Source organism: Cnephaeus nilssonii, assembly GCF_951640355.1.
Source record: "Cnephaeus nilssonii genome assembly, chromosome: X".
NCBI classification, from domain to species: Eukaryota; Metazoa; Chordata; class Mammalia; order Chiroptera; family Vespertilionidae; genus Cnephaeus; species Cnephaeus nilssonii.
Window position 1 is genome coordinate 101,286,879 of NC_137071.1, and position 25,514 is coordinate 101,312,392.

General features: G+C 41.0%; 1 protein-coding gene across 3 annotated transcripts in view; it reads left to right on the top strand.

Annotated features, from left to right (window-relative positions):
• FGF13 (fibroblast growth factor 13) overlaps positions 1 to 25,514 on the top strand; it is a 695,370-nt gene that overhangs the window by 579,514 nt on the left and 90,342 nt on the right. For 2 of the 3 annotated variants that reach the window (XM_079765344.1, XM_079765346.1), the window contains 2 exons: positions 9,417 to 9,527; positions 16,776 to 16,879. In XM_079765344.1, the coding sequence (XP_079621470.1) occupies positions 9,417 to 9,527; positions 16,776 to 16,879 (215 nt within the window). Of the gene's footprint in view, positions 1 to 6,575; positions 7,528 to 9,416; positions 9,528 to 16,775; positions 16,880 to 25,514 lie in introns of those variants that run through there. The other variant, XM_079765345.1, reaches the window with a different exon arrangement.

Below are 25,514 nucleotides of genomic sequence, written 5' to 3' on the forward strand. Positions count from 1 at the left end.
GAATATGCAAATTATCCCAACCAAGATGGCTGCGGCCATGGAGCAAGCAGGAGGCGTGGGTTACCCCCGGCAATGGAGGAAGCCAAGCTTTCCGCCTGCGCTGGTGGGCCCAGGCCTCCGCTCAAGGCTACAAAGTTTCAATTATAGAAGATAAATAAATCCCAACAAAAATGGCTGCAGCCACAGAGCGAGCAGGATGCTTGGCTCTGCTCAAGGCTACAAAGTTTCAATTATAAAAGATAAATAAATCCCAGATACCAGGGCCTCCACTTGGGTCTCTGGGGGATGTGGCCGGCCTGCAAACCACCATAGGCCCCTCGCCCAGGCCGTCCCATGCCCCAAGGGAACCCCCACCCTGATCCGGGACACCCTTCAGGGCAAACCAGCCAGCCCCCACCCATGCACCAGGCCTCTATGCTATCTAATAAAAGAGTAATATGCAAATTGACCATCACTCCAACACACAAGATGTCTGCCCCCATGTGGTCAAAGATGACTGTCCTTATGTGGACACAAGATGGCCACCACAAGATGGCCAGCAGGGGAGGCAGTTGGGAGGGATCAGGTCTGCAAGGGAGGGCAGTTATGGGTGATCAGGCCAGCAGGGGAGGGCAGTTGGGAGGGACCAGGCCTGTAAGGGAGGGCAGTTTGGGGTGATCAAGCCTGCAGGGGAGGGCAGTTAGGGGTGACCAGGCCTGCAGGGGAGGGGAGTTAGGGGGGACCAGGCCTGCAGGGGAGGGAAGTTAGGGGCAAACAGGCTGGCAGGGGAGTGGTTAGGGGGTGATCAGGCTGGTAGGCAGAAGTGATTAGGAGCAATCAGGAAGGCAGGCAGGCGAGCAGTTGGGAGCCAGCAGTCCTGGATCAGGCCTAAACGGGCAGTCGGACATCCCTCGAGGGGTCCCAGATTGGAGAGGGTGCAGGCTGGGCTGAGAGACATACCCCCCTCCCCATGCATGAATTTCATGCACTGGGCCTCTAGTTATTGAATAAAATTGAATCATCCTTACTTAGAGAAGCTGGGGCTTTTATTGGCTCTGTCACCAATGAGGCAACCAACTTGGTTAAGAATAAATTTATTGTATCTAGAAAGTATTTCCCAAACGTTGGCCAAGAGAAACTTTAGAAAATGGGTTTAACTGCTTTGACCCACATGCTCCAAGTTCACCCAATATGGATTTCCAAAATCAATGGCACTAGCTATCTCCATGCCCCATAGAGACAAGACCTTAAGCTTTCTTAGCAATGATGTTGCTTCCCCTCTCCCTGTGACCAATTCTTGGTTGCAGGCTCTGGGTAATATAAATAGTACATAGTATAGTTTTTATAATAGAATGAGAGCCTTCAGGGAAATCAACTCACATACCCACCAAGATAGATAAAATTTCTGTTCTATTCATAAAAAGTTACTATAGGAAAATCAGCAATCATGGCATTTTAACAACCTCTACTGAAAATATTGTTTTCCTTGTACAAAACTTAAATCTCCACAAATTGTAGTTTAGATTCATTTCCTTGTGTTCTTTCCTTATGATCAAGAAATAAAACTTGACACCAACTATCCAATATTTCTCTCCAGGTTTTCTTGATTAAATGACCAAGCAGATAATCCACAGCCTTAAACTCTTAATGTTGCAGCTGCTATGACTAATTAAATGGCAAAGATCTGAATTCATTGATATGATTAATACCATCAGGGTGCTTTATGGTTTTACTCTTTGTAAATTATGACTGAATAATGAATTTTCATTATTAATGAAAATTATTAATACATTTTTATTATTAATCCTATGTGGGTTATAGGATTTTTCTTCTTAAAGGATCAGAATTAATCAGTATGTTCACAATTGATTTTAAATACAAACTAGAGGTGGCTTTAGTAAATTCTACAGCTTAAGTATTTAGAGAATGATCTCAAAAATGGGACATAATGAAGACGAAGCCATCATCCTAGTGCAATGCAAGCCTAGGATTCCTTGGCTTTTCATCAGGAATGCAAGTCAGGAGAGCCAATCAATTGCTAAAAAATTGGTTCTGGAGACCTTTGTTCTGAAGTATAGTTCCCCCAAATGATCTGACTATGAGAAATTCATTGCCAGCTAATAAATATGTCAGGTTATATTATAAAATACAGTCATCACTCTTCTGTCCCTGGAATTCCAGTGCCACATTGACAAGAGTCCCTTAAATTGCATTTTCAGTTTTGCTTGAAGTTAGGTGTCAAATGCTTTTTCTAATGGTTTTTCTCTAATCTCCTAATTTGTATATCTATCCAGTCATTTCTCTTGGCTTTGGATGTACTTAGATAGACCACAAAAGGTGGTACTTGTTGTGCAGTCTCTTAAATACCCCCTTTGCTGCCCTACTCAGTTAAGGTGGGATCCCAATGTTGCTTGACTTTGGTACTCTTGATTCTGCCTCCCTTTCCTCACTTTGAGCTCATTATTGTCCTTGACCTGGTAATTGCTCACTCAGATGTTCTGATGGATGGGCAATGAAGATAGCAATCTGGCAAGTGGCTCCATTTAAACTTATCTTCATGAAGAAAGGGTGTTTGAAATCTCTCATTTTCAGAATTTCAGAAAGACAGCCAATTCCTTCCTGCTCAAATGACTTGGAGGCTGCTCCTACTTAGGCTGTCTGAATTCCCTCATTTTTACTCATCACAGTCACATCTGTTTGGATTTCTGTCTTTTTCCTGGAGATTAATCTTAAGAGTAGGTCCCCTTAGCTTCTTTACAGCTCATCTGAGCCCTGCCAAAAGAGATTGGCAGAGAATGATTAGCATTCTATGCTCTGATAAATTACATAACTCTCTCTGAAAAGAATGCTAACGCCTGGTTCTCAAGTGAATCCACGAGGAATAGAGCCAAGGAGACTTAATGTGTTTTTCATTGGAATCCAGTTTAGAGTTCATGTTCTGGTGGGGTGGAAAGGGGAGGACAAAAGTATGAGGAGGGGAAGATAAACAGTTTGGAGGAATAGGGGCATGTAAAAAATAAAATAAAATCATAGACTCCCAGAACCAAAATTACTTTAAGGAACATTTCATCCAGAGATTTTCAAACATTTTGTATTTAACAATATAATCCTTTTTTCATAAGAAATCATACAATAAGCCCCAGTATATAAAATAAATGAAAGCAGAGATGCTGTTATGAACCATGGGTGAGGAAACTTATATCCCCTCCATGTACTCTTAGTGTCTGTAGAATACAATGTGAAAGTCATTAATTGAATGTACGGGGTTACTTTAATGATGAGAAAACTGAGGCCCCAACAGGAGAAATGGCATCCTCAAGGTCACACAGCCCATTAGCAACCCTATTTCTCCTATCACTCAGGCTAGAACTCTTTGTGAGTTGAATTGGAGAAAGGAGCTATATATGCTTCCTTCTTTAACATGATCAAGGAGAGCTAGGTGGATAGTGTAGTGAGGGGAGGAGGTCTAGGAGGAGCAAAGGAGAGTGGACCCACCCATCATAGGAAGTTGGAAGCCCTGGGAATTGAAACTCTATGAATCTGGAGGAGACTCAGGAAGTTCCATAGCAAGGGTGCAGTGAAAACTGGCAAGCACAGAACAAGACAGTAGAACAAGGTACTTTGGAAATAATTGTCAATAGAAAGTTATTTCTTCTTCTTCCCATGAAGATGGCATACTACTGGGGTAGCATTAAAACACAAAGGAAAGACAATATATGCTTTTCTAGGGTGGAGTGCAGTCTTTCTTTTATATGCTTTCTAACAATGACTAGAATTTGGGCACAGTTCTCCTTTGAAGACTTGAGAGTTATATTCACATTCTTATCTGAATTTTAAAGTACCTAAGAAATACACACAAGAGTTAGGAAAGGATAAAAATATATATTTAATTAATGGTTAAGCTGCAGGCATACTGTGATTTTAACCCAAAGTCCAAATGGCCTTCTTCTACTTTTCCCCTGGGTGATCCTCCAATCTAGTTACAGGCCTCTGTGAGTTCCTTTAGAGGAGGAGAAAGGAGAATGCATGTGGTCTATAGGTAGACAGAACACAGATAGTTAGAGTCTCCTATCTTCACTCTTACCAATCATGAGTTACTTCTCAACTATAGAGAGAGAATAATAATGGGGGGGGGGCTATAAAAAGGCAGAAGTACCTTTTATGGATTGATGGGAACATGTGGCAGTAAGAGCTTTTGGCCCCCCTATACATTCTCATTTTTTAAGATTATAAAATTTAAGAAAGGTATCCATAAACACATATAGAATCTTATTAGCTTTGGCCCAGTGGTTCGATGAGCTCATGGCATAGAGGTTAGTAAAACTTAAATATTTACATGTTTCTGTTTGTGACTTTGTCATGATGTTCTCTCCCCATTGTATATTCCTGAAGTCTTCCCCATGCCCTTTTACCTCTAATACTGACCTCCGAGTGGCCATACTAGTAATTCTCCAGGCATCCTGAAAATACCTTATGAATGGTGTTTGCACAAGCCAACAGTGAGTGCTCTTCTAGTGGAAAGTGGAGGTAAAACCCTCATTTTCTCAGTACCATTTCCTCATTCCCACTTTTTCTACGTTCTAGTCCTTGCCTGAATCAGAACTTTGTCCTTCTTTAGTTTTTTCATGCCTGCTTTGGTTTGGGGCCTTAAGAGAGAAGCAAGAAAAAAGAAAGAAAGAAAGAAAGAAAGAAAGAAAGAAAGAAAGAAAGAAAGAAAGAAAGAAAGAAAGAAAGAAAGAAAGACCTTTGGGATTGGGGATCCTCAGAAGATAGAAACATGCAGAGAGTGAGTAGGAGTATCTTAACTGCCCCTTCCACACCCCAAATATTTAGCTTTTGTCTGACCCTCCTTTTAGTGAGATTATGTCCCTTCATAATACTTGGAAGTTGAATCGCATACATTCTGAGCCAGGAAACATCCTCCCATCCTTCAGAATCAATATAAACCAGTCATCATCAATTATTTCCAATAAACTTTTATTGAGCATAAACTCTGTGACAGGAACTGTGCCAGGAGATAGGAATATGGTGGTGACCAAGACCTAGTCCTGAGTTTCAAGGTGTTCAAAGTCCAGTTGGAGCAGACTAGGAATTTCCCCCAAGAATCAAAGTCTGAAGAAGTGGATACTTGAATTGACTTGTCATTCTACCATGTCCTCCATTTTGTTGTGGGAAAGCCAAAAGCGCAAAGATGTAGGCTATTCTGCAGGGAATCTCAGACCATTTGGTATCACCCTCCTATAACTGTCTTATCTTGCCCCTGCAACCTTCACCCCAGCCTGTTTCTGCAGGCACAAAGTAGTGCTTCTGTTGAGGCAAGAGACATTCAAAATTGGGGAGAAGTGTGTGTGTGTGTGGGTGTCAGAAGCTCCCAGTGGACCACTGGAATCTACAGAAGGGTAAGGTGATTCAACTCTGATGGGCTAAGAAGCCTGAGTTTCCTAGTTGGGAGTTCAGGCAAGAAAAGAAGGGCTGGAGTCTGGGCATTTGGTTTTGCATCTACATCTATTCTGAAAAGATCTGAAGGAGGTGGAAGTCCAGTAAAGTTAGTGTAGTGGCAGCTCCAAGATAGAGCAGCCCTATTGGAGGCATCGTTTTTGGCATCAGAAATCATGTAAAATAGTAAAACAGTCGCTTCTGTTTGAAGGTAGGGATGTGGATATGTACCATTCTCTGTAATATTCTTGACCTCAACATTCCTTATTTTTCTACTGCAGATTAAAATACAGAACATGGTAAGTACAGAACTTGTGAATAGAGTGAGGTGAGCAAAAGGCCGGACTTGATTCCTGAAATGGAGGGAGAGAGGCTGCCTGAGCTTGAGGAGCAAGGGGGCAGGGGGGGGGGGGGGAAGAAGAAAGAAGTTAGGAGATTGGAGATGGGCTAGGATTTAAATAATGAGGATAGGCTGGGCTCTGCATTTCCCCAATACTGCTTATGGCGAACAATTCAAGCTCTCTGCTGGGATCCCAACCCCAACGTAATGGATAAGGGGGCATACAGGAAAAGCGGGGTTCTGATGTTGCCAACTGGCTAGAAATGAAAAATCAGCAAAAACCACTGGGTGGCAGCGTGGTGTGCTGAAGCAGCTCTGCAGTGCCACTGCTACTGCTGCTGTCATGGGGGTGGGGGTGGGGGTAGGGGGACTGAATCTGGGAGCTTGGGTATTTCTCCAGAATGGCTACAAGTGTTGCCAGGCGAAATACCTCACTGGTGTGTGTGTGTGGTGAGTCCGAGCTCAGAGCAAGTAACTGAGGAACTTCCTGGGGACTCCAGCTGGGGCATTCATTACCTGGTCACCTGAGAGTTATATACTAAGAAACACCCCATCCTGCTGTCCCCCATCTTCAAGCACCACCCCCTTCACCCCCACCCCCGCTCCTCCAATGCAACTAGCTCATCCTGGTACCTCCTCCATCACTGTTTGTTCCCGAAGCTCCTTTCGGGAAGAGGAAGGGAGAAGGATTTAGTGATGGGGCACTGCTTAAGCCCCTACAGGTGTTAGCACCAGCGGCCAGCTGGGGACTTGGGGGGTGGGGGGCGGGTGGGAGAGGCCCGGGCCGCCAGGGGAGGGGCCTCTGGGAGGCTGTCGAGCTTGAGGAGCAGGAAAAAAGCTCTTCCTGAGGTTGCTTGCAGCGACGGAATTCTGGTGCTCAGACTTCGTGCCGCGCCCTGCCCAGAGCAGCAGCAGCAGCGACAACCACCGCGAAGATGGGAGGCCATTACCTGTTTGATCCCCGTCGGAAAGCTGGCACCGGCCAACTTTTCCCGATCGTCACCCCAAGAAGTTGCAAGGACTAGTCGAAGGGTCCGAGGGGCCGGGGTGAGGACGCGCTCCCCCGAGCGTTTCCCCCTTCCCCCTTCCTCCGCCGCCTGCACTCCCAGCCTCTCTCCCGCCCGCGCACTCCCTCCGCCCGCCTCGCCTCCCTCCTTCAACCCCCTCCGCGAGGCACAGGGCCGGGGGAGGGGGGGTGCCGCCAAACTCCGACCAGAGCCGCCTGGACTTGCACAGTGTCCTCGGGGCGCAGGGGCCAAGCGCACGCAGTCGCGCAGCTCTGCCTCTGTCCGCCAGTCTCGCCCGCGATCCCGGCCCGGGGCTGTGGCGTAGGCTTGACCCAGGCAGCCTGCTGCTCGAATCCCACAGCCCGCGCGGGAGCGGGACCACTGCCAGAGGAGCTCAGACGGCATGCTGAGCCCCCTCCTGGGCTGAAGCCCTTGAGCAGAGAAGTCCCGGCGAGCTCAGGCTAAAGAGCTAAAGGCGGCAAAGGCGCAAGACAGCAGACCAGCGGCGGAGGAGAAGGCGGAGGAGGCAAAGCCAGAAAGGGGCAGCAAAAGAAGTGGTGGTGGTGGGCGTCGTGGCCATGGCGGCGGCTATCGCCAGCTCCCTGATCCGGCAGAAGAGACAAGCTCGAGAGCGCGAGAAATCCAACGCCTGCAAGTGTGTCAGCAGCCCCAGCAAAGGCAAGACCAGCTGCGACAAAAACAAGTTAAACGTATTTTCCCGGGTCAAACTCTTCGGCTCCAAAAAGAGGCGCAGAAGGAGACCAGGTCCGAAGGGGCTTTTGGTTGGTTTTGTTTTGTTGTTGTTTGCTTCATACTTTACGAATTTGGAGGAGCTAGAGGGCGTGTAGGTAAGCGTAGGTGAGTTTGTCGGTGGCCCATCTTGTATGGATGTGGCCACCTAGCCAATGTGCATGTTGAGGGAAGTGATTGCTTTCTCCTCTCCTTCAGAACAGCACCGGGCTTGCTGCATTGCCACTGCCATGGGACAGGCGCAGAGCATAGGGCCATACCCTGCTCTGGCGGCGCGCCCCTAGCTTCAGGCGTGCCACATGTGTGCATGCCCCTGGGCAGGCGCGATACAGAAATGGCCACGATGTGTGTGTGTGTGTGTGTGTGTGTGTGTGTGTGTGTGTATAAATTGCAGACGCGGAGCTGGGCAGACACCACTCTCCCTCCCCCCAACCAAGGATAACCTAGGGAATTCCTCCCTGCCTTTTATTCTTGCAAGTCTGACCCTTCCCTTCCAACTTCTCTGGGTTTCCGTTGTCTAGGCATTCTGTTTCTTTGAACACTTTTAAGCTGATCGGACAGACTTGACTTGTGGTGCAGCTTTGAAATTTTTTTGCTGGAAAGAGGGGAGTGGATTCCTAGAACCTTTTATCAAAGAGCTTAGTGATCTGGTTAAAATAGTAAAACTGCCTACTTGCTACTAAAATGCAGTAGAGAGGATCTAAATTCATAACCAGAGTGTAGGTCCTTTTGAACCTATTTAGTGATCAGCTTAACACCATGTTCCTGTGCCAGGGGAAATTCACACAGCTGTAGGTGTCAGGTTGTGTCAAGGTAGACATTCAGCCTAACCTGCAGCTTATTTGGGGATTCGTAACCAAATGAATCAGTTCAGCTTTTTTTCTTTTAACTAGGTAAGTATTGCAAAATTTCAGACTTGTCAATCTGTTATTTCTCTATTTATGTGTTTTACACACCCTGGAATGGAAATGCAGACATACATTTTCTGTTGGCTTGAAGTTTTTCAAGGTATTAGCTGTAAAGCTTAAGTGGTTACAAAGCATGATTATGAGGCTCGAATAATCACGTAAATATTATTTCAGTGCAGGTGTATTCAACATAAGCAACTTTTGGATAACATAGCTGTTATTGGTAAATTAGTACTTTATTAATCTATGGTGAGTCATAATTGAAAATCATTTTAATTGAGAACATATTTAGGATAATCATATTTCTCACATTAAACTCAAAAATAAGCATGAACTATTTTTCTTTCCTTCCACCAACAAAAACCCTGGTCTTTTTGCACCCACTTTTCCTAAGGATAATAAATGTGCTAGGGTATGATAATGGCTGCTTTATTCTCCCCTCTGCCTTTTTTTGTATCACAGCTCAACTTTCTATATATAAGTCCCTTGATGGGGTTGTGGATTATTTATGTATTTCAACTTTCTTAGAATGGAGGGGATTGTTTATTCAAATTGCCATAATTCGGAGGGAAATGTTTACTAGTGTGTTTTCGGTTGCTGTTTGGCAAATCATTCTAAATTACAGTTATACTTCTTTTCCTTCCATGTGAAAAGTAGCACATTGCTAAAAGGCAGAATTTGCCATTTGCCAACCCATTCCGAATACTCAATTGGATAGAGGACCAGGCTAGAAGGCAAAGAACAAGCTATCAGAAGCTGTAGCTGCTGTCAGCTTTAGAGCTTTATCAGTGTTATGAAGTAGAAATCGAGTGTTTTCTTCAGTTGGAGATTTATTCTAAAACGAAGTTTGTTTTCTTTCTTTCAGAGGACTATTTAAAATATAGCTTGACCTTTTCCACTAAAAGTTGTAAATAAAGTTATAAGTTTGAATTCTGAATCTTTTCAACTACTTATACACAACTTAACATGTGATCCAAACCCTGGTTCTCTTTACAGAGCCTCAACTTAAGGGTATAGTTACCAAACTATACAGCCGACAAGGCTTTCACTTGCAGCTGCAGGCAGATGGAACCATTGATGGCACAAAAGACGAGGATAGCACTTACAGTAAGTGAATGCAAAATAAATAAGTATATCTCAGCATGTTGTTGACATTGTTTTCTTTCCTTATTTTTTAAATAAACAACCCTTACTAAACGCTGAAGACAATGCAAAATGTAGTCAATACTATTCTGTTTATGAAAGTTAACCTAAAGGAAGTTGAACCTGAAAATATCTAAAATAGTGAACTAAAGAAAATAATGTTGACACCTTCTGAAGAACAATCCAAATGTCATCTCCATGTTAATCTGGATGGATTTATGACTGTCCATTACTTTTTTTCCCCACAGAAAATTTACTCACCCACAAACTGATCCTGAAATAGCATGTTATTTCTACTCTTAAGAATTGACCTGTCCCAAGAGAAAGAAGTGGTTTCATGTCATAAGAATTCAACATTATAAGCTTTTATTTCTGTCCCCCCTCCACATACACTGATAATTCCGACACTAATTGGGATTTTAACATTGAGATACCTCCACAGGTGGGTAAAGAGGTTTCTTTTAGTACTTTATTTTTAACTATGGATTAAGTAAAGGCCAAATTGGAGACCATAATGATGAACCTGAAAAGTAAACATATCAAAAATAAAGTCAATTTTGTATATAATTATTGAAGTAAGATGATTCTAAGTTTTTACATAATCTCTTATTATATATGCTTTCTTTATTTGGAATAATAGAAACAAACACACAAATAGTGAAGCCCTATCTTCAGTGATAATAATTGGTGTTTTCTTACAAATTACAGATTCCTGCACACCTATGAAAAGTTTCATGAGGCTGAAACATCTAGTTTGACAATTGATTCTCCATTTTCCTAATATATATTGCATTTCCCTCAGACTTTGATAATTTCCCAAAAATATTCCCATTTTCAGCTAAACTCTGCCAAGGAAAGCCAGTCTGAATACTAATGAGTCTTATGCTACATTTGTAGAGATTCTTGGCTATAGACAGCAAAGCCATAGACTAGGGTCCCAAGTTAAGGGTTAAAGTTTCACACCTATTCAGAATGCTTCCTGGGCTGATGGCTAAGCTATGACCTCAAGAGGAAGTCACCTTTAATTACTTGTGAGGAAATATCTTTTGGTACCTAGGATGAAAAATATTCATACTGAATGGTTCTTCACTGTTTTGCAAAATGACATGTTACTGTTGTGATATTAAAGTATCCTAGACATTCTTTTATGTATGTTCTTCTTTTGAAAAAATTAGTCAAGTGTAACTACAGACATTAGTATATGATGATCAGTAATAAAACATTCCAATATGTACAAATCGGTATGTGGAGAAGAAATTAGGGGATGTAAGCTGCTGTTTTCCAAAGTACCACAGCACAGTGGATCCTTTGGGTGTTATTGAAAGGAAATTTATGATTATGGTAGCTGCTAATGAGCCTCAAACAGTCAACTTTTCCCCCATTTATTTTTTTAATATTTTTATTGATTTTTTACAGAGAGGAAGGGAGAAGGATAGAGAGTTAGAAACATCAATGAGAGAGAAACATCGATCAGCTGCCTCCTGCACACTCCCTACTGGGTATATGCCCGCAACCAAGGTACATGCCCTTGACTGGAATCGAACCTGGTACCCTTGAGTCTGCAGGCTGACGCTCTATACACTGAGCCAAACCAGTCAGGGCTCCCCCATTTATTTTTAACCTTGAAATCAGATAAAAATTTGTTTTGGGTCTAGTGTTCACATGTATTTTCTGAAAAGGAAAAAAAAGAATAAGTGATTCATTTGTGGTGCCTTATAAACAGAGATGTACCAAATACATAAAGATTACACTGTATATAGTCATTTTAGGCTATATATGCATATATATTCATATATATACACATATATACATGCACACATACACATATATGTATGTAAAACAAGGCTCTGTTCCTTACTATGTAGCTTTAAATCACATAGTAGGTTTTACTCTTCAATTCCTCCACATGCATAGCTTCTGTCTTTGGTTGTCTTATAATTGTGACTGATATGCATGGCATTTTTGTATGCTAACAATATTGTAAGACCTTTCAAGAGCATAGATTAATAACCAGAATCTGTGTTTAGGCAAATTGAAATAATGAGAGGTAAGTCAATCAATGGTAAGTATTACCATAACATGAAGGATACAAATGAGAAGTATCTCAAAACAAATAGCAAGTCTGTGGGGCTCAACTCTACCTTTGATAATAAGTGTGACCAGAGGCAAGGGAGCTAGCTTATCTTCCCAGTTGAGGATATTATAGGGTATAAGTAATAATAAAACAAGAATGTTTAATGATTAAAAGGATCATTAAAATGGAAGTCTAACCATGTATAATTTTCCCCCTAAAGCCAAGCAATTTTCTTGGCATTCATTACTTAATTACTTTAAATGAGTAGAACAAGGGAAAAGTTGTTTTTTTCAACGCTTTTTCAATTATATAGTATTTCCTTAATATGTATTACTGGATTTCCTTACCATGTATTTCTAGTATTATGTTTATACTAGAGGCCCAGTGCACAAATTTGTGCATGGGTGGGGTCCGACCAGCTCAGCCCCAATCTGGAGGAGGAGATGGCGGGAAGTTGGCCAGTGGGCCCGCCCTGATTGGGGCTGGATCAGGGTCAGGCCGGCTTCGGGGAGGGGCCTTGGGCGATTGGCTGGTGAGCCCCACCCCCAATTGAGATGTGGGGCTTATTAGGGGTGGGGCCAGCTGTGGGGAGGGGCTGTGGGTGGTGGGCCAGCTAGTCCCACCCCCAAATGGGGCCAGGGTAGGGGCCATGGGAGGTTGGCTGGTCAGCCCCACCCCCAATTGGTGTGGGGGGTAGATCAGGGGCCAGTGGTGGTTGGCCAGCCCTGCCCCTGATCGGGGTGGTAGGGGTCCATCGAGGGTGGGGCTGGCTGGAAGGAGGAGCTGCAGGAGGTTGGTCAGCAGGCCCTGCCCTCTATTGGGGTAGGGAGGGCGATCAGGGGCAACGCCAGCCTGGGGGAGGGGCCATGGGGGGTTGGCCAGTGCCCCATCCCCAATTAGGGTAGGAGAGGCCAATCGGGCAGGGCCGGCCTGGGGGAGGGGCCACGGGAGGTTGGCCTGCCGGACACACCCCTCCTCCATCAGCGGGTTCGCTGGCCGCAGTGGGCATCATAGCGACCTGTCGTTCTGGTCATTACAGCATTCTGGTCACTGGCTTTTTATATATATAGATTTTTCTAATTTTTAGTATTTTTAATCATACTTTTCTCATTTAGTTTAATTTGATTGGTCTTATATTTAATTCTGAGGTGGTAAGCAAGATGATGATAAAACGGATCAGTTCACGGTTACCCAGATACATTTATTTCTAAAAACATGTGTTTGGTATTATGCATTTAAGATGACCTCAGATAGATTTATTTTAATGATAAATGTCCATCCAATAAAATCTCATCATGAGCAAATCAGCCATTGTAAATTATGTATTTCTCCCTGAAAAGGAAAAAAATGATAGACATTTCATGGCAGCAGTTTTATTATATCTGCCTTGGGTGCAGTGAGAGCTATATTAATAGAATAGGCAACTTTTTCTTCAAATGTACAGTAGTATTACCAGTTTAATGTGTCAGGTTTTTCCAACCTTCACTAGGGTATATTTTTATTAACTACTCCCTTTGAGAAATTGACCTTAGCCAAACTGAAAGGATGACCTCATTGTTGATTTCAAAAACCCTGAGTGCCAATGGTGTGCACATCTCTGAGAAAATGGTCCCTGCAAGATACAAGGAGTTTAATTTTTGTTATGTAGACACAACAGGGGACAAAAAAAAAAAATGAAGAAGTAATCCAGATTTAAAGAAATAGAGAAAAATATTGATTCTGTCCAAGCTCACTCCTAATAAAATTGCTTTGCATTTTTTATCAGGAAAGACTGGCCCTTTAGACAGATTTTAAACCAACCCAATTTATGATCTATCTTGAATGCCTAAAGAAAAGATTGGAGTAGTATGACCAGCCATTCTCTGCTTTTGCTACTGTCTTCAATTTTTTTCTTTGAGTATCATTTTTGTTTTTGAATTAGGCTTCATATAAATTTATGATACCTAGTGAGAAATTCATATTTACTATATTGTTAAGAACATTATTCAAGATACAATTATTGTTCTTTGCTTCTCTTCTACTATCTGATGTTTGGAATTTAAGCGTTCTACTGCTCATTAGAAAGAACCCACACCAGAAATTGGCTGGGGTACACAGTGAAAATCAAATCAATCTCTCTCTACTTTTTATAAGCTGCATTAAGAGAACTAAGGAGGTTCAGAATATTGTAAAAAGTGAAGTTCTAGAAACAATTGTGGATTTTATTTATCATACTCTGTTATCATTTAGTATGACTAAACTAGGATTCATACTTATGTTGGTGGTGTAGTTGTCTAGTAGTATGGCTTTTAAACTAAACCCATATGGAGGTTTTGGTTTGGTTTAGTTTTTTTTTATTTTATTATAATATCAGAATTTGTAAACTATGAACTTTTATATGATGAGATTGTGATTTATTACTTTCCAGAAATATAATAACCTGTTTCACCATACAAATTGCTATCAATCCACAAATGGGTGTCGAGCGCCTACTCTGAGCAAGGCGTTCTCAATAGAAAGATATATACATGACATGCTCAAAGATCTCAGACTTCTTTCCTGTTCATTGCATTGTCAAATATAGCATGAAATCCTGGCTTGCAATCTGTGCAATTACTTTCCTTTACCTCACATAACAGAAGAGCACAGCTTTAATATGATGAGTATTAAATGAAATACCATCAGTGACATGTGGTAGGAACACTTGTATTTTGAACTGTACAATATGTCCTAGCTCCTCTTTGGTAGCACTCTGATTTTAAGGGAAAGATACATTGTAAGCTCACTGAGAAATGTTTAGTTGTGCCTTAATATTTCTCATCCATATGACCCCATCTACTAGAGCAGAACCTATATGCAGCAAGATAAGAGATTAAAAAAATGTTCTTACCCATGGTATGACTTCTTTATATATTCTTATTCACAGAAATGATAGCAGACTGATTTATCATCTTCCCCAAGACAAAAATCATCAACATTGGTCTAGGTTTCTTGAGAGAAAGGTGCATAGACTATTTTCAAAAGATGTGTGTGGCAAGGACTACACTTTAAAATTGTACTGTTTTATTTTTATTCAGGGTGTAGGAGGGAGTAGACAGCTGGTAGGGGGAGGACACCCACTGGTTTTCTCCAGTGAGTGGTATGTGATTGTGAGGAGAGCATGGGTGTAACTTTCACGCAGTCAAACCTTAAAATGGAGAAATGAAGGCCTCATTGGCATCAGCTGGCTGCCCACTTACAACTATTTTGCAAAAAGTAATTAATTAATTAAAAATAAGTAAACCTATCAAATTCATTATTTTTATTCCTATAAGCTTTGCTCCTAGAGACTAAAAGCTAGGACCCCTCTAAAACCTATCTTGGAAAATGCTTGTTCTTTAAGAAATACTACTTTGGGAACACAGGAGTAAAAATGCATTTTTTTCAAAGCCTGGATTTATTTTTGGGTTGTTGCAAGGGAAATAATACAGATAATTTAGATGAGGGAATTGGACTCTTGTCATTTCTAAGATTCTAGGAATTTGTCCCCAAGTGGTAGATTGTAAATGCCTCTGAATTTCAGCAGTTGTCTAAGGAGCAGATTAAAATGTTAGTCTGTTGAGGATAAAGCTATTTAATGTATAGACCAATTCCTGTAATGGAATCACTCCAGAAGATTTAAGATTCCCCACCTTCAACACTATACAAACTATTGAATTATCTTCCATTTTTACAGTGTGTTTGAATATATGTAGTTATAGTCCCAGTTATGTGACTGTAACCATGAGTCAAGTATCCTAAAGAGTAGAAGAGGCCCTATATATTTGTATGTGTATAAATATACTAGAAGCCCGGTGCACAAAATTCGTGCACGGCGGGGGGTTGTCCCTCAACCCAGCCTGTACCCTCTCCAATCTGGGACTCCTGTTGGGATCGGGCCTAAACGGGCAGTCGGACATCCCTCTCACAATCCAGGACTGCTGGCTCCCAACTGCTTGCCTGCCTGCCTTCCTGATTGCCCCTAACCGCTTCTGCCTGCCAGCCTGATCACCCCCTAACCACTCCGCTGCCAGCCTGGTTGATGCTTAACTGCTCCCCTGCCAGCCTGTTTGCCCCCAACTTCCCTCCTCTGCCAGCCTGGTCACCCCTAACTGCCCTCTCCTGCAGGGTTGATCACCTCCAACTGCCCTCCTCTGCCGGCCTGGTCACCCCTAACTGCCCTCTCCTGCAGGGTTGATCACCTCCAACTGCCCTCCCTTGCAAGCCTGGTCCCTCCCAACTGCCCTCCCCTGCTGGCCATCTTGTAGTGGCCATCTTGTGTCCACATGGGGGCAGGATCTTTGACCACATAGGGGCAGCTATATTGTGTGTTGCAGTGATGATCAATCTGTATATTACTCTTTTATTAGATAAGATAGAGGCCTGGTGCATGGGTGGGGGCCAGCTGGTTTGTCCTGAAGGGTGTCCTGGATCAGGGTGGGGTTCCCTTGGGGCGTGGGGCGGCCTGAGCGAGGGGCCTGTGGTGGTTTGCAGGCCGGCCATGCCCCCTGGCAACCCAAGCAGAGGCCCTGGTATCTGGGATTTATTTTCCTTCTACAATTGAAACTTTGTAGCCTGGAGCGGAGCCAAGCCTGCTGTTCCCTCTGGGGCGGCAGCCATTTCTGTGGCAGTTAATTCACCTTCTACAATTGAAACTTTGTAGCCTTAAGCGGGTGGGCCTGGCCAGGGTGTGTGGAAAGCTTTGCTTCCCCTGTTGCCGCCGGCAACCCTGGCCTGCTCTCTCAAGCTCCATTCTGCCGCCATTTGTTTGAATTTGTTTACCTTCTATAATTGAAACTTTGTAGCTTGAGTGGAGGCTTAGGCCTTCAACGGCTATGGAAAGCTTGGCTTGCTCTGTTACCTGGGAAACCTTGCTCTCTGTGGCTGTAGCCATCTTGGATTGGGGTTAATTTGCATACTCGCCCTGATTGGCTGGTGGGCGTGGCTTGACTGGTGGGTGTGGCTTATGTAGCAGAGTGATGGTTAATTTGCATATTACCATTTTATTAGAGAAGATACAGTATCTGTATTTTCTTACCAAGCACACATCTCTTTTTGCTGAACCAGATAGTGCTTTTGGAAACTTTGAAACCTCTGGAATTCAGAATATAACATAGTTTTTACATTTTTTTACATTTCAGCTCTGTTTAACCTCATCCCCGTGGGACTTCGAGTGGTGGCTATTCAAGGAGTTCAAACAAAGCTGTATTTGGCAATGAACAGCGAGGGATACCTGTACACTTCGGTAAGCCTTTCACTTACCCGTGCTTTGATTATTACAGTTTTTATCTGATATGAAATAAAATATTATGCATATGTGTTATAGCAGATTTCTGTGATGCAAGAAAGAATGTTCTTGGTGGAAATATCTCATTTGAAAGGAGAACTTAACTTCCAGTGAAAATTACATTTATTACTAATTAATCATTTGAAGCTAACATTTTTGGTGTAATATCAAAGATCCACTGAACATTTTTGCATACAATGGAATTGGTTTATTATTTTATGTAGCTATCCTGCTTTGCAACCTGGGGAAAAGCCATTTCTATAGCTCAGTTCAACATATATTTATCCATGTTTATTTCTCAAGAAGCTGATGAGACTTCTTCCTCAGGTCAGGTCTAGGACATAAAAAACAGTTCTAGATGTGCTTTTGTTTCTTATCTTTAGTCCAATTACTTCATGTTTTCTGTGTCTACTTTAAATACTATTATTTCATCAAGCACAGTTCAACCTCTTTGTACAAAAAAATTTTGTGCTTACCTTTTTCTTGCAAATTTTTAATGAACACAGTAAAAAATGGAACTTTTTCCAAGAAATTTATAAACATTGTAGACAACAATTCAGTACTGGCAACATGGGGCCAAATTAAGATTTAAGGTTTTTTTTTTTTTAATATTTAAGTATAGACAGAAATGGTACAATACCAGGTTTAGGATTTCATTCTTATCAGTAGATCTAGTTACAAATTATAGGAGGCCACTTAATATATGAATATTTTAAATCTTTGTTTTGAATTTCATATATTTTAAGAAAAGGGTAGTATGTTAAAAATGGAGAAAACTCCTTATAAAACTTTGACTAGATAGCCTTGAAGGAGGCTATTACCAGGAGTTTAGAAATCTATTTCTCCAAATGCAAAAGTGGTTTCCTTTAACTACTCTTGCTCTCTCATGTGTCCACAATTTATTTCAAAGCCAGGTATATAGAGACTGTGAGATGGGAAAGAAAGGTTGGAGAAGAGTAAGACCACAAATGTCCCATTCATTAAGTAAACCGGGTAGTCCATTTTATATTACTATGATAAAAGATTAATTATCGCATAATCCTCAAAGCCTGGTCACTATCAATATTCCTATCAGGCCATTCTAACTATATTGTTTAGTAAATGCAGGGGTTTTATTCTTTCTACAAATGAAAGATATTTTGATTTATTGCAAAGTTCATGAAATCTGTCACTTTATTAATACATTGCTATTAATATAAACAATAGGAAAGGGATTTGCTTTTCAGATTTGTGCATCAAGGTAAGATAATTTAATAATGAAGGATTTTAATTAACCTCATTCAGATCAATAGACTACCTCAACAGGACCAGATGCAAAGGTAGGTTTTTAATAAAATAAATGACTGCTTTCTGAAACTCGTATTTTGGCATGGGAAGTAAATGGAATATACTGGACATACTTTTGAGAAGATAAATACCAGATGGCATAGGAAATAAGGAAATAATTTTTACTAAGTTGTGGTCACCATTATAGTGCCATGAAGAGAAAGGTTGACATTTTAAAATCTTGCAACAATACAGTTTTTTAAAATGGAAATAATATTTAAGTTAGAATGAAAAAAAATGTAATTTAAATTAGGTAGTATGTCAGGTTTCCCCATTCAAGAAAATTAGGGTATTCAGTATTACCTTGAGAGAACTATGTTAAAAATGTATAATCTACCTTTCTCTCACTGACTTTTTTTCACTTAGCGTAACAAGTAATATTTCACTCATATGTTGAATTTAATGAACAAACTGAAGTACCAAGCAAAATAGAGACAGACTCATAGATAGAAAGCAGGCAGACAGCTCTGGGTTGAGGGGTGGGGGGGTTGAGCAATAAAGAAAAAAAAAGAGAGATAACTCATGGACATGGACAACACTGTGGGGAGGACAGGATTGGAGGAGGGGTTGTGGAAGGTGGAAGAGGACATAGAGGGGCTAAATGGTGATGGAAAAAATAAAAAAAATAAAAAATGTATATCCTACCATTCAAATTGACCATTATTCCAACAAACTGGTAAATGTCAGTATGAGTTCATTTCTAAGGCTTCCCAGGGGAATCAACATTGTAGATTGATGGGATTCCTTTCCATGTTGGGCAGGCCAATAGAGAGCATATGTGGGATGCTGTGTGAATTTTCTATTAAGAAAAAGGAATCTTAAGCAATTGCTATTAAGGAACGTGAACTATGTTTTTGTAAAGGAAGAAAGATGTATGATTGATAATACTGGAGTTTACATAGGGGAAAATTATCCAAATTAGTCTGCTCCAGGAAAGAATCAGTCTTCTTTTCAGCATACATTTTTCAGTTCTTTTCACACCTCCTATTGATCTTGATTATTTGGACTCCCTTCACCATGTTGATCACTATCCTCAATGGGTGCTCCATTTCTTTATATTATTTGAAGTGTGGTGCCCAGACTCTCTTAGGATATAGTCTGTTTTAATGACTTCAGCGACTTGTGTCCCTGTGACCAAAAAGCTAAATGAATGTCATGCTTCATTTGGAAGAGGAAGGATCATTATTCCCTTACATAAAACCACAGTATCTGCTACTGAAATGTATATAGTTTTGTTAGCTGCCACTTGGCAAAGAGAAAACAGAATTGGATGATGACCTAAGGAGGAAACAAAGTAAGAAAATGAAGTAGGAGCTACTGATGTGGACAAGTTAAAAAAAATGTTAGAAAGTTTTTGAAAAATAATCTTGGTGAGGGATGATAAAAGTCTACTTAAAGCATTTGCAGTAGCAAAAGCTTAATGAAGATGGATTCAGAAGATATTTTAGAGGTAGAATCATCATCAGAATTTAGTGACTTATTGGATTTGGAGGGAAAACAGGACTACCATGGATGGTTGAATATGTATGGTTGCCACTCACCACACATGTGGAAATAAAATATCTTCAGGGAAAGATTTTTTTTTTAATTTGCACAATAATAGGTTGCTAGGGGCCCTGAGGGAGAGGGAGAATTTCACCTTTGGCAATTGGGTTGATGGTGAAGTTATTAATCAAGATGAAGACCAAAGGAAAAAGGGCAGAAATTGGGAAAGAAGATACCTGAGTACAACCCATAGCTAGAGAAAGAGATGTGAAGTAGAGATAAAAAGTGGGAGTTATCACATGTAGGTTGTGGCTGGTGCCATGAGAAAAGTTCAGAGAATATGTACCATAAGAAGAAAAGAGAATTTATAATATTAGCAAATAACAGCATGGAAGTGGCAAGCAGCAGCAAAACTAATTGTGGTAGATAGCATGATATTGCAAAAGCTAAATAGAGTTTTCAAAACAGTCAGCAATGCCAACTGCTTTAGAGAAAACAAGTAAAATGAGAACTAAGACTATACCATATGAAGGTCTTCAGTGATCTTGACAAGAGCACTTTCAGTGGAGACAGAAGCCAGATTAGTGGCTTGTGGAGTGAATGGGAAGAGAGAAGATAGAGGCAGTGTGTGTAGAATTTCTAGGGCAAGGGGAGTTATGGGTGAGTGTGTAGAGGAAGACACAGGATTGTGGAAGGCTTTGGTGGTTCTTTGCTTAAGACACTTGAATATATTTTTAGTGGAAGGGAAAGAACCAGTAGAGAGGGAGAAATTAAAGACATAGGAAATGGGATTCTTTATGGAGTGGGGTTCCAAAGGAGTCCAGAAGAGTGATGGAATTGAGTACAAGTGAAAGGATTAGATTCACTTTGAAAAGAAGGCTTACTGCTACAACAGGAGGCAAAGATATAAGGACGGATGTAGATGTAGGTGTAGTTAAGTCTACAGGTGATGGATGAGGAAGTTGAAGGATTTCCAGCCAAATTATCTGTATTTTCCCGTTGAAATAGAATGAGAGGCCATCTGCTGAAAATCAGAAACATAGGGTGGCATAGGTGAATGTTTGGAATACTTGTTTTGAGAAAAACAAGAAGAAATAGTCTAGTAAACTATGGCCCATGGGCCAAATCGGGCCTATTGTTTATTTTGTAAATAAAGATTTATCGGAACACATTCACCCCATTAATTTACATATTGTATATGGCTGCTTTTGCACTATAACAGCAGAGTTTAATAGTTGTAACAGAGACTCTGTGGCCCACAAGCCTAGGTTATTTACTATCCTGCCCTTTTCCAAAAAGTGTTTGTTGATCCCTAATGAAACAATGGTTCTCAACCATACTTACCTATTAGAATCACCTGGGGACCTTTAAAAAGAATTCCAGTGTACTACACCCAAACCAGTTCTATCAGAATATCTGAGGGTTGGGTCTGTGCATGAATATTTCCTAAAGCTACTCAGCTGATGCTAATATGTAGCCTGGGTTAGAAACTACTGGTCTAGGGCTAAGAAAAATGATTGCTGAATAGCATTCAAGCATTCAGAACTCTTGCAATGAAATCATAAGCCATGAATTTATAGGTACTTTATCCTTTATTAGAAATTTCTGATGCAGTTCTTATTTTTCTGCTCTTGTAAAAAAAAATTGCCTTTACATTCTGAAGGACTATTTTTTGAAATGTAAGAAAATGTTGATCCATGGAAGAGCTTTCTTATTTTATTCCATTTTTTTCTACTCTTTTCATTTATGCTTCTATACCCTTAATTTCTTTTAAATTTTTAAATTCAATTTTACATTTTTACCACATCTTCCCCCCTTTTGTTCATTAAATGAAGAAATAATACCTCCATGTTGTTATTGCTACAGAGATAGCAATTTACTCCCCATGGTTAATCTTAGGTTATTGCACTCCACCTTTCCCCTCCTATTTTTCCTTGTTTCCATGGGGGACAGACTTGATGTAGGCTCAAGTGGCAGTAAGAAACCATCTGTGGCACAGAGAATCATAATTAGCCATTATTTCATAACACATTTACTTTTGTCCATGATATAACTAAGTCTTTCTGGAACTAAAAGGATATTACTATTCATTGTGCATAGAGAACTTTGTTTCTACCTTTTGGTTTTCTTTACCAATAATAATGAGTTGTACACATGCTTTTGAGAGTTCCTCAAAGTTTAATAGTATAAATATTTACTAGTATAATGCTATTTATAATACATATTTCAAAATTGCTTTAAATAAATAAACATTAACTATAGAAAATCGAGTCTTAAATGTGAAAATATTATTAATGTCCTAGGATCTATTTTAATAGAGTAATAATAATAATAATAGATATTAGAAATCCTAATATATAAAAACCCAGGGTCTTAACATCCAAAACAACCAAAGGCTCAACTGACAAGAAGTCAGTGCTGGGTTGCCGTGGTGACCCAGCACTGACTGCCCACTGCTGCAGGTGCCACGACCCAGCACTGACTGCCAAGCGGGCTGTGGATCAGGCCCGAAGAGAGGCCCGGGGAGAGAGAAGCAGGGTCTGATCCATAGCCTCTGTGGCAGCTGTTGAACAGCCCTTGCCTCTCTCTTTCTCTCGGGGCCTGGCCAGCAACTGTGTCTCTCTTTCTCTCAGGCCTCTGCTGGGGCTCCTGATCAGCCCCACCTCTCTGATCAGGCCCAGGCCCGTTGTCAAGCCCAGAGATGCTGACTGGCATAGAAACTGATCAATCAGAACCAAATCTGGGTGAAGTGTGAGGAGCCAATGGCTGCCTAGGAGGCGGAGCTTTTGACACTGACTGGCATAGAAACTGACCAATCAGAACCTAATCTGGGTGAACTGCGAAGGCAGAACCTAAGGTGAGGGCTGAGAAGGGGTTTTAAGGGCAACAGCTGTTTGGTGTAAGGTGTAAGAAAGTGGTTCAGTTTTTTAACAACTGGTTTGGCAGTGTAGTGCACATGGCTGGCTATCAGTCCAGATACAGGGATTATGTATTTTTGTCTGCCAAGAGCATCTCCTCCAGATGAAAAAGGCTCTCCCCCAGATTTAAGCAATCCTATCCTATATAATCTATCTATACTACTAAAATGATAATATGCTAATTAGACTGGGTTGCCCAGCCATCTTCCAGACGTCCAACTTCTTTCTGGACAAAATCATGGTGGTGGGGGCCAAGGCAGAGGCCATTAGGGGTGATCAGGCTGACAAGGGAGGGCAGTTGGGGGCAACCAGGCCAGCAGGGGAGGGCAGTTGGGGGCGAGACCAGGCTGGCAGAGGGGGGCAGTTAGGGGCAATCAGGCCGGCAGGCAGAGGCAGTTAGGGGTGATCAGTCAGGCAGGCAGAGAATTTAGGGGCGATCAGGCAGGCAGGCAGGCAGGCAGCCAGATGCAGTTAGGGGCAATCAGGCAGGCAGGCAGGTGAGCAGTTAGGAGCCAGTGGACATCCTCCAAGAGGTTCCCGATTGGAGAAGGTGCAGGCTGGGCTGAGGGAAACCCCCCCCCCCATGCACGAATTTTGTGCACTGGGCCACTAATAAGATAATAAAAATTCAAAGTTAAACCTGACACATTTTTTCTTGATTTTGAAATGTTCCACAATGCAGTAGTATTTTTATCTGCCTAATTACTTACCTTTCATCTACACTAGTTTTCTATTTTCAGAGTCCACAGTGTTACTTGGGTTGTTGTTGAGGTTGGTGTGGCTAAATTGTGTGAACAAGTAGAAATTCTTTGACAAGTAAACCTTTTCTATTCTAGAAAGGATTTAATAGGAGTGATTTTACTGCCTTGTTTTATGGTCCTGAGACCATGACAGCAAACTAGATGCAAGAACAGAAAGCAGGTCTCTCTAAGAGTCAGCTTGTTGCCATGGAAATGAGACAGTTTGTGTTACAGGGAACCCAGTAAGACTTATAACCTGAACAAAGAAACGTGGTTTCCTTCTTTACTGGATTATTACCACATACCTTAACTTACCAGGTTTCTTCTCTCATCAAATGTTAATTTTGATGATCCAATCAAGATATTGTCTGATTTTCCAATATGCACATCTTGCTTTTTTCTCTTTTGCAACTAGTAAATGATCCATTGAGAAACACTTTGAATAAATATCCTGCTCCTAAGAGCCCCATTTTTAAACATATTTCCTGGAATCCCAACCTATTTTAAAAAGTAAAATAATTTGTCAATAAATTGAGAAATGACCAATAGCTAAATTGAGGAAGTGAAAAGTTAACATGTTTTTTTTTTACCACAGTGAAAAAGAATCATAAAAAGAGTATCCAGCAGCAAAGAATTTTCTGGATTCAGCATTCTAGTCATTGTGCTTAAATACCATTATTTAATGGAAGGTTAGTTTATATTGTCTAGGTCCGTGGTCGGCAAACTGTGGCTCGCGAGCCACATGCAGCACTTTGGCCCCTTGAGTGTGGCTCTTCCAAAAAATACCACGGCCTGGGCAAGTCTATTTTGAAGAAGTGGCATTAGAAGAAGTTTAAGTTTAAAAAATTTGGCTCTCAAAAGAAATTTCAGTTGTTGTACTGCTGATATTTGGCTCTGTTGACTAATGAGTTTGCTGACCACTGGTCTAGGTGAATTAAATTTTGGTTCTGATTTATGTTTTCATTTCATACTGAGGGTGGAAGATTGGTTTATTTTAAGATGCCTCAGATGTTCAGTACATTTAGCTATCAATTGCAAGCTTACTTTTGCAAAATTGATTAGTCTGATTTTAGTATTGACAACTTAAGACCTAATTTTCAGTGATATGACTTCACAGCTATAGCCTATATTCTAATATAGAAAGGATGTTAAAGTTTAGATGAACTCATCAATCAATTCAGAGTGACGAATGTATTCCTAGCAAACATTTGTAGCATTCAAAATGTTATGTCAGATCTGTATATCAGGAAGTTCATATAATTTAACTTCTAGGGTTTTTATAATAGAGGCTTATGTAGTTAATAGAATTAAATGGAGGGTTCTGGTTTAAATATCACAGTTCTTTAGGGAAGTGGGTTTGGGTCAATTATAAAAGGAAATAGATTTAAAATGAAAATGAGCACTATCGTATTTAATATAGAAGAAAATGATCTTTATAAAATATAAATGATTTCATGGATGGATTCTGCATGTAGCTAGTTGCCATCACATATAACATCCCCTACTAAACAAGTAGACACAAATAAATTTCAAATTCTGCTTGCAACTTTAGCTTATTTGAATATTCAGTTAATTCAAAAATTTTTGAATTTGATTTATTTAAAATAAAATTAGAAAAGTGTTGACTATGAAAACTTAAGTTCCCAATTTTGGTGCCTACATCTAACAAACTTTTTTGTTTTCAGTGGCTGTTGGATAAAAATTTTTTAAAAAATCTTTATTGTTCAGATTATTACAGATGTTCCTCTTTTTCCCCCCATAGCTCCATTCCACCCGGTTCCCACCCCACCCCATGCCCTCACCCCCACCACTATCCTCATCCATAGGTGTAAAATTTTTGTCCAATATCTTCCCGCGCCCCCCACACCCCCTTTACCCGAGAATTGTCAGTCTGCTCCCTTTCCATTCCCCTGATTCTATTACATTCACCAGTTTATTCTGTTCATCAGATTTTTTATTCACTTGATTTTTTAAAATTTAATAAATATTTATTGTTCAGATTATTACAGTTGTTCCTCTTTTTCCCCCCCAATAGCTCCCCTCCACCTGGTTCCCATCCCACCCTCTTCCCTTACCTCCCCCCCACTGTCCTCATCCATAGGTGTACAATTTTTGTCCAGTTTC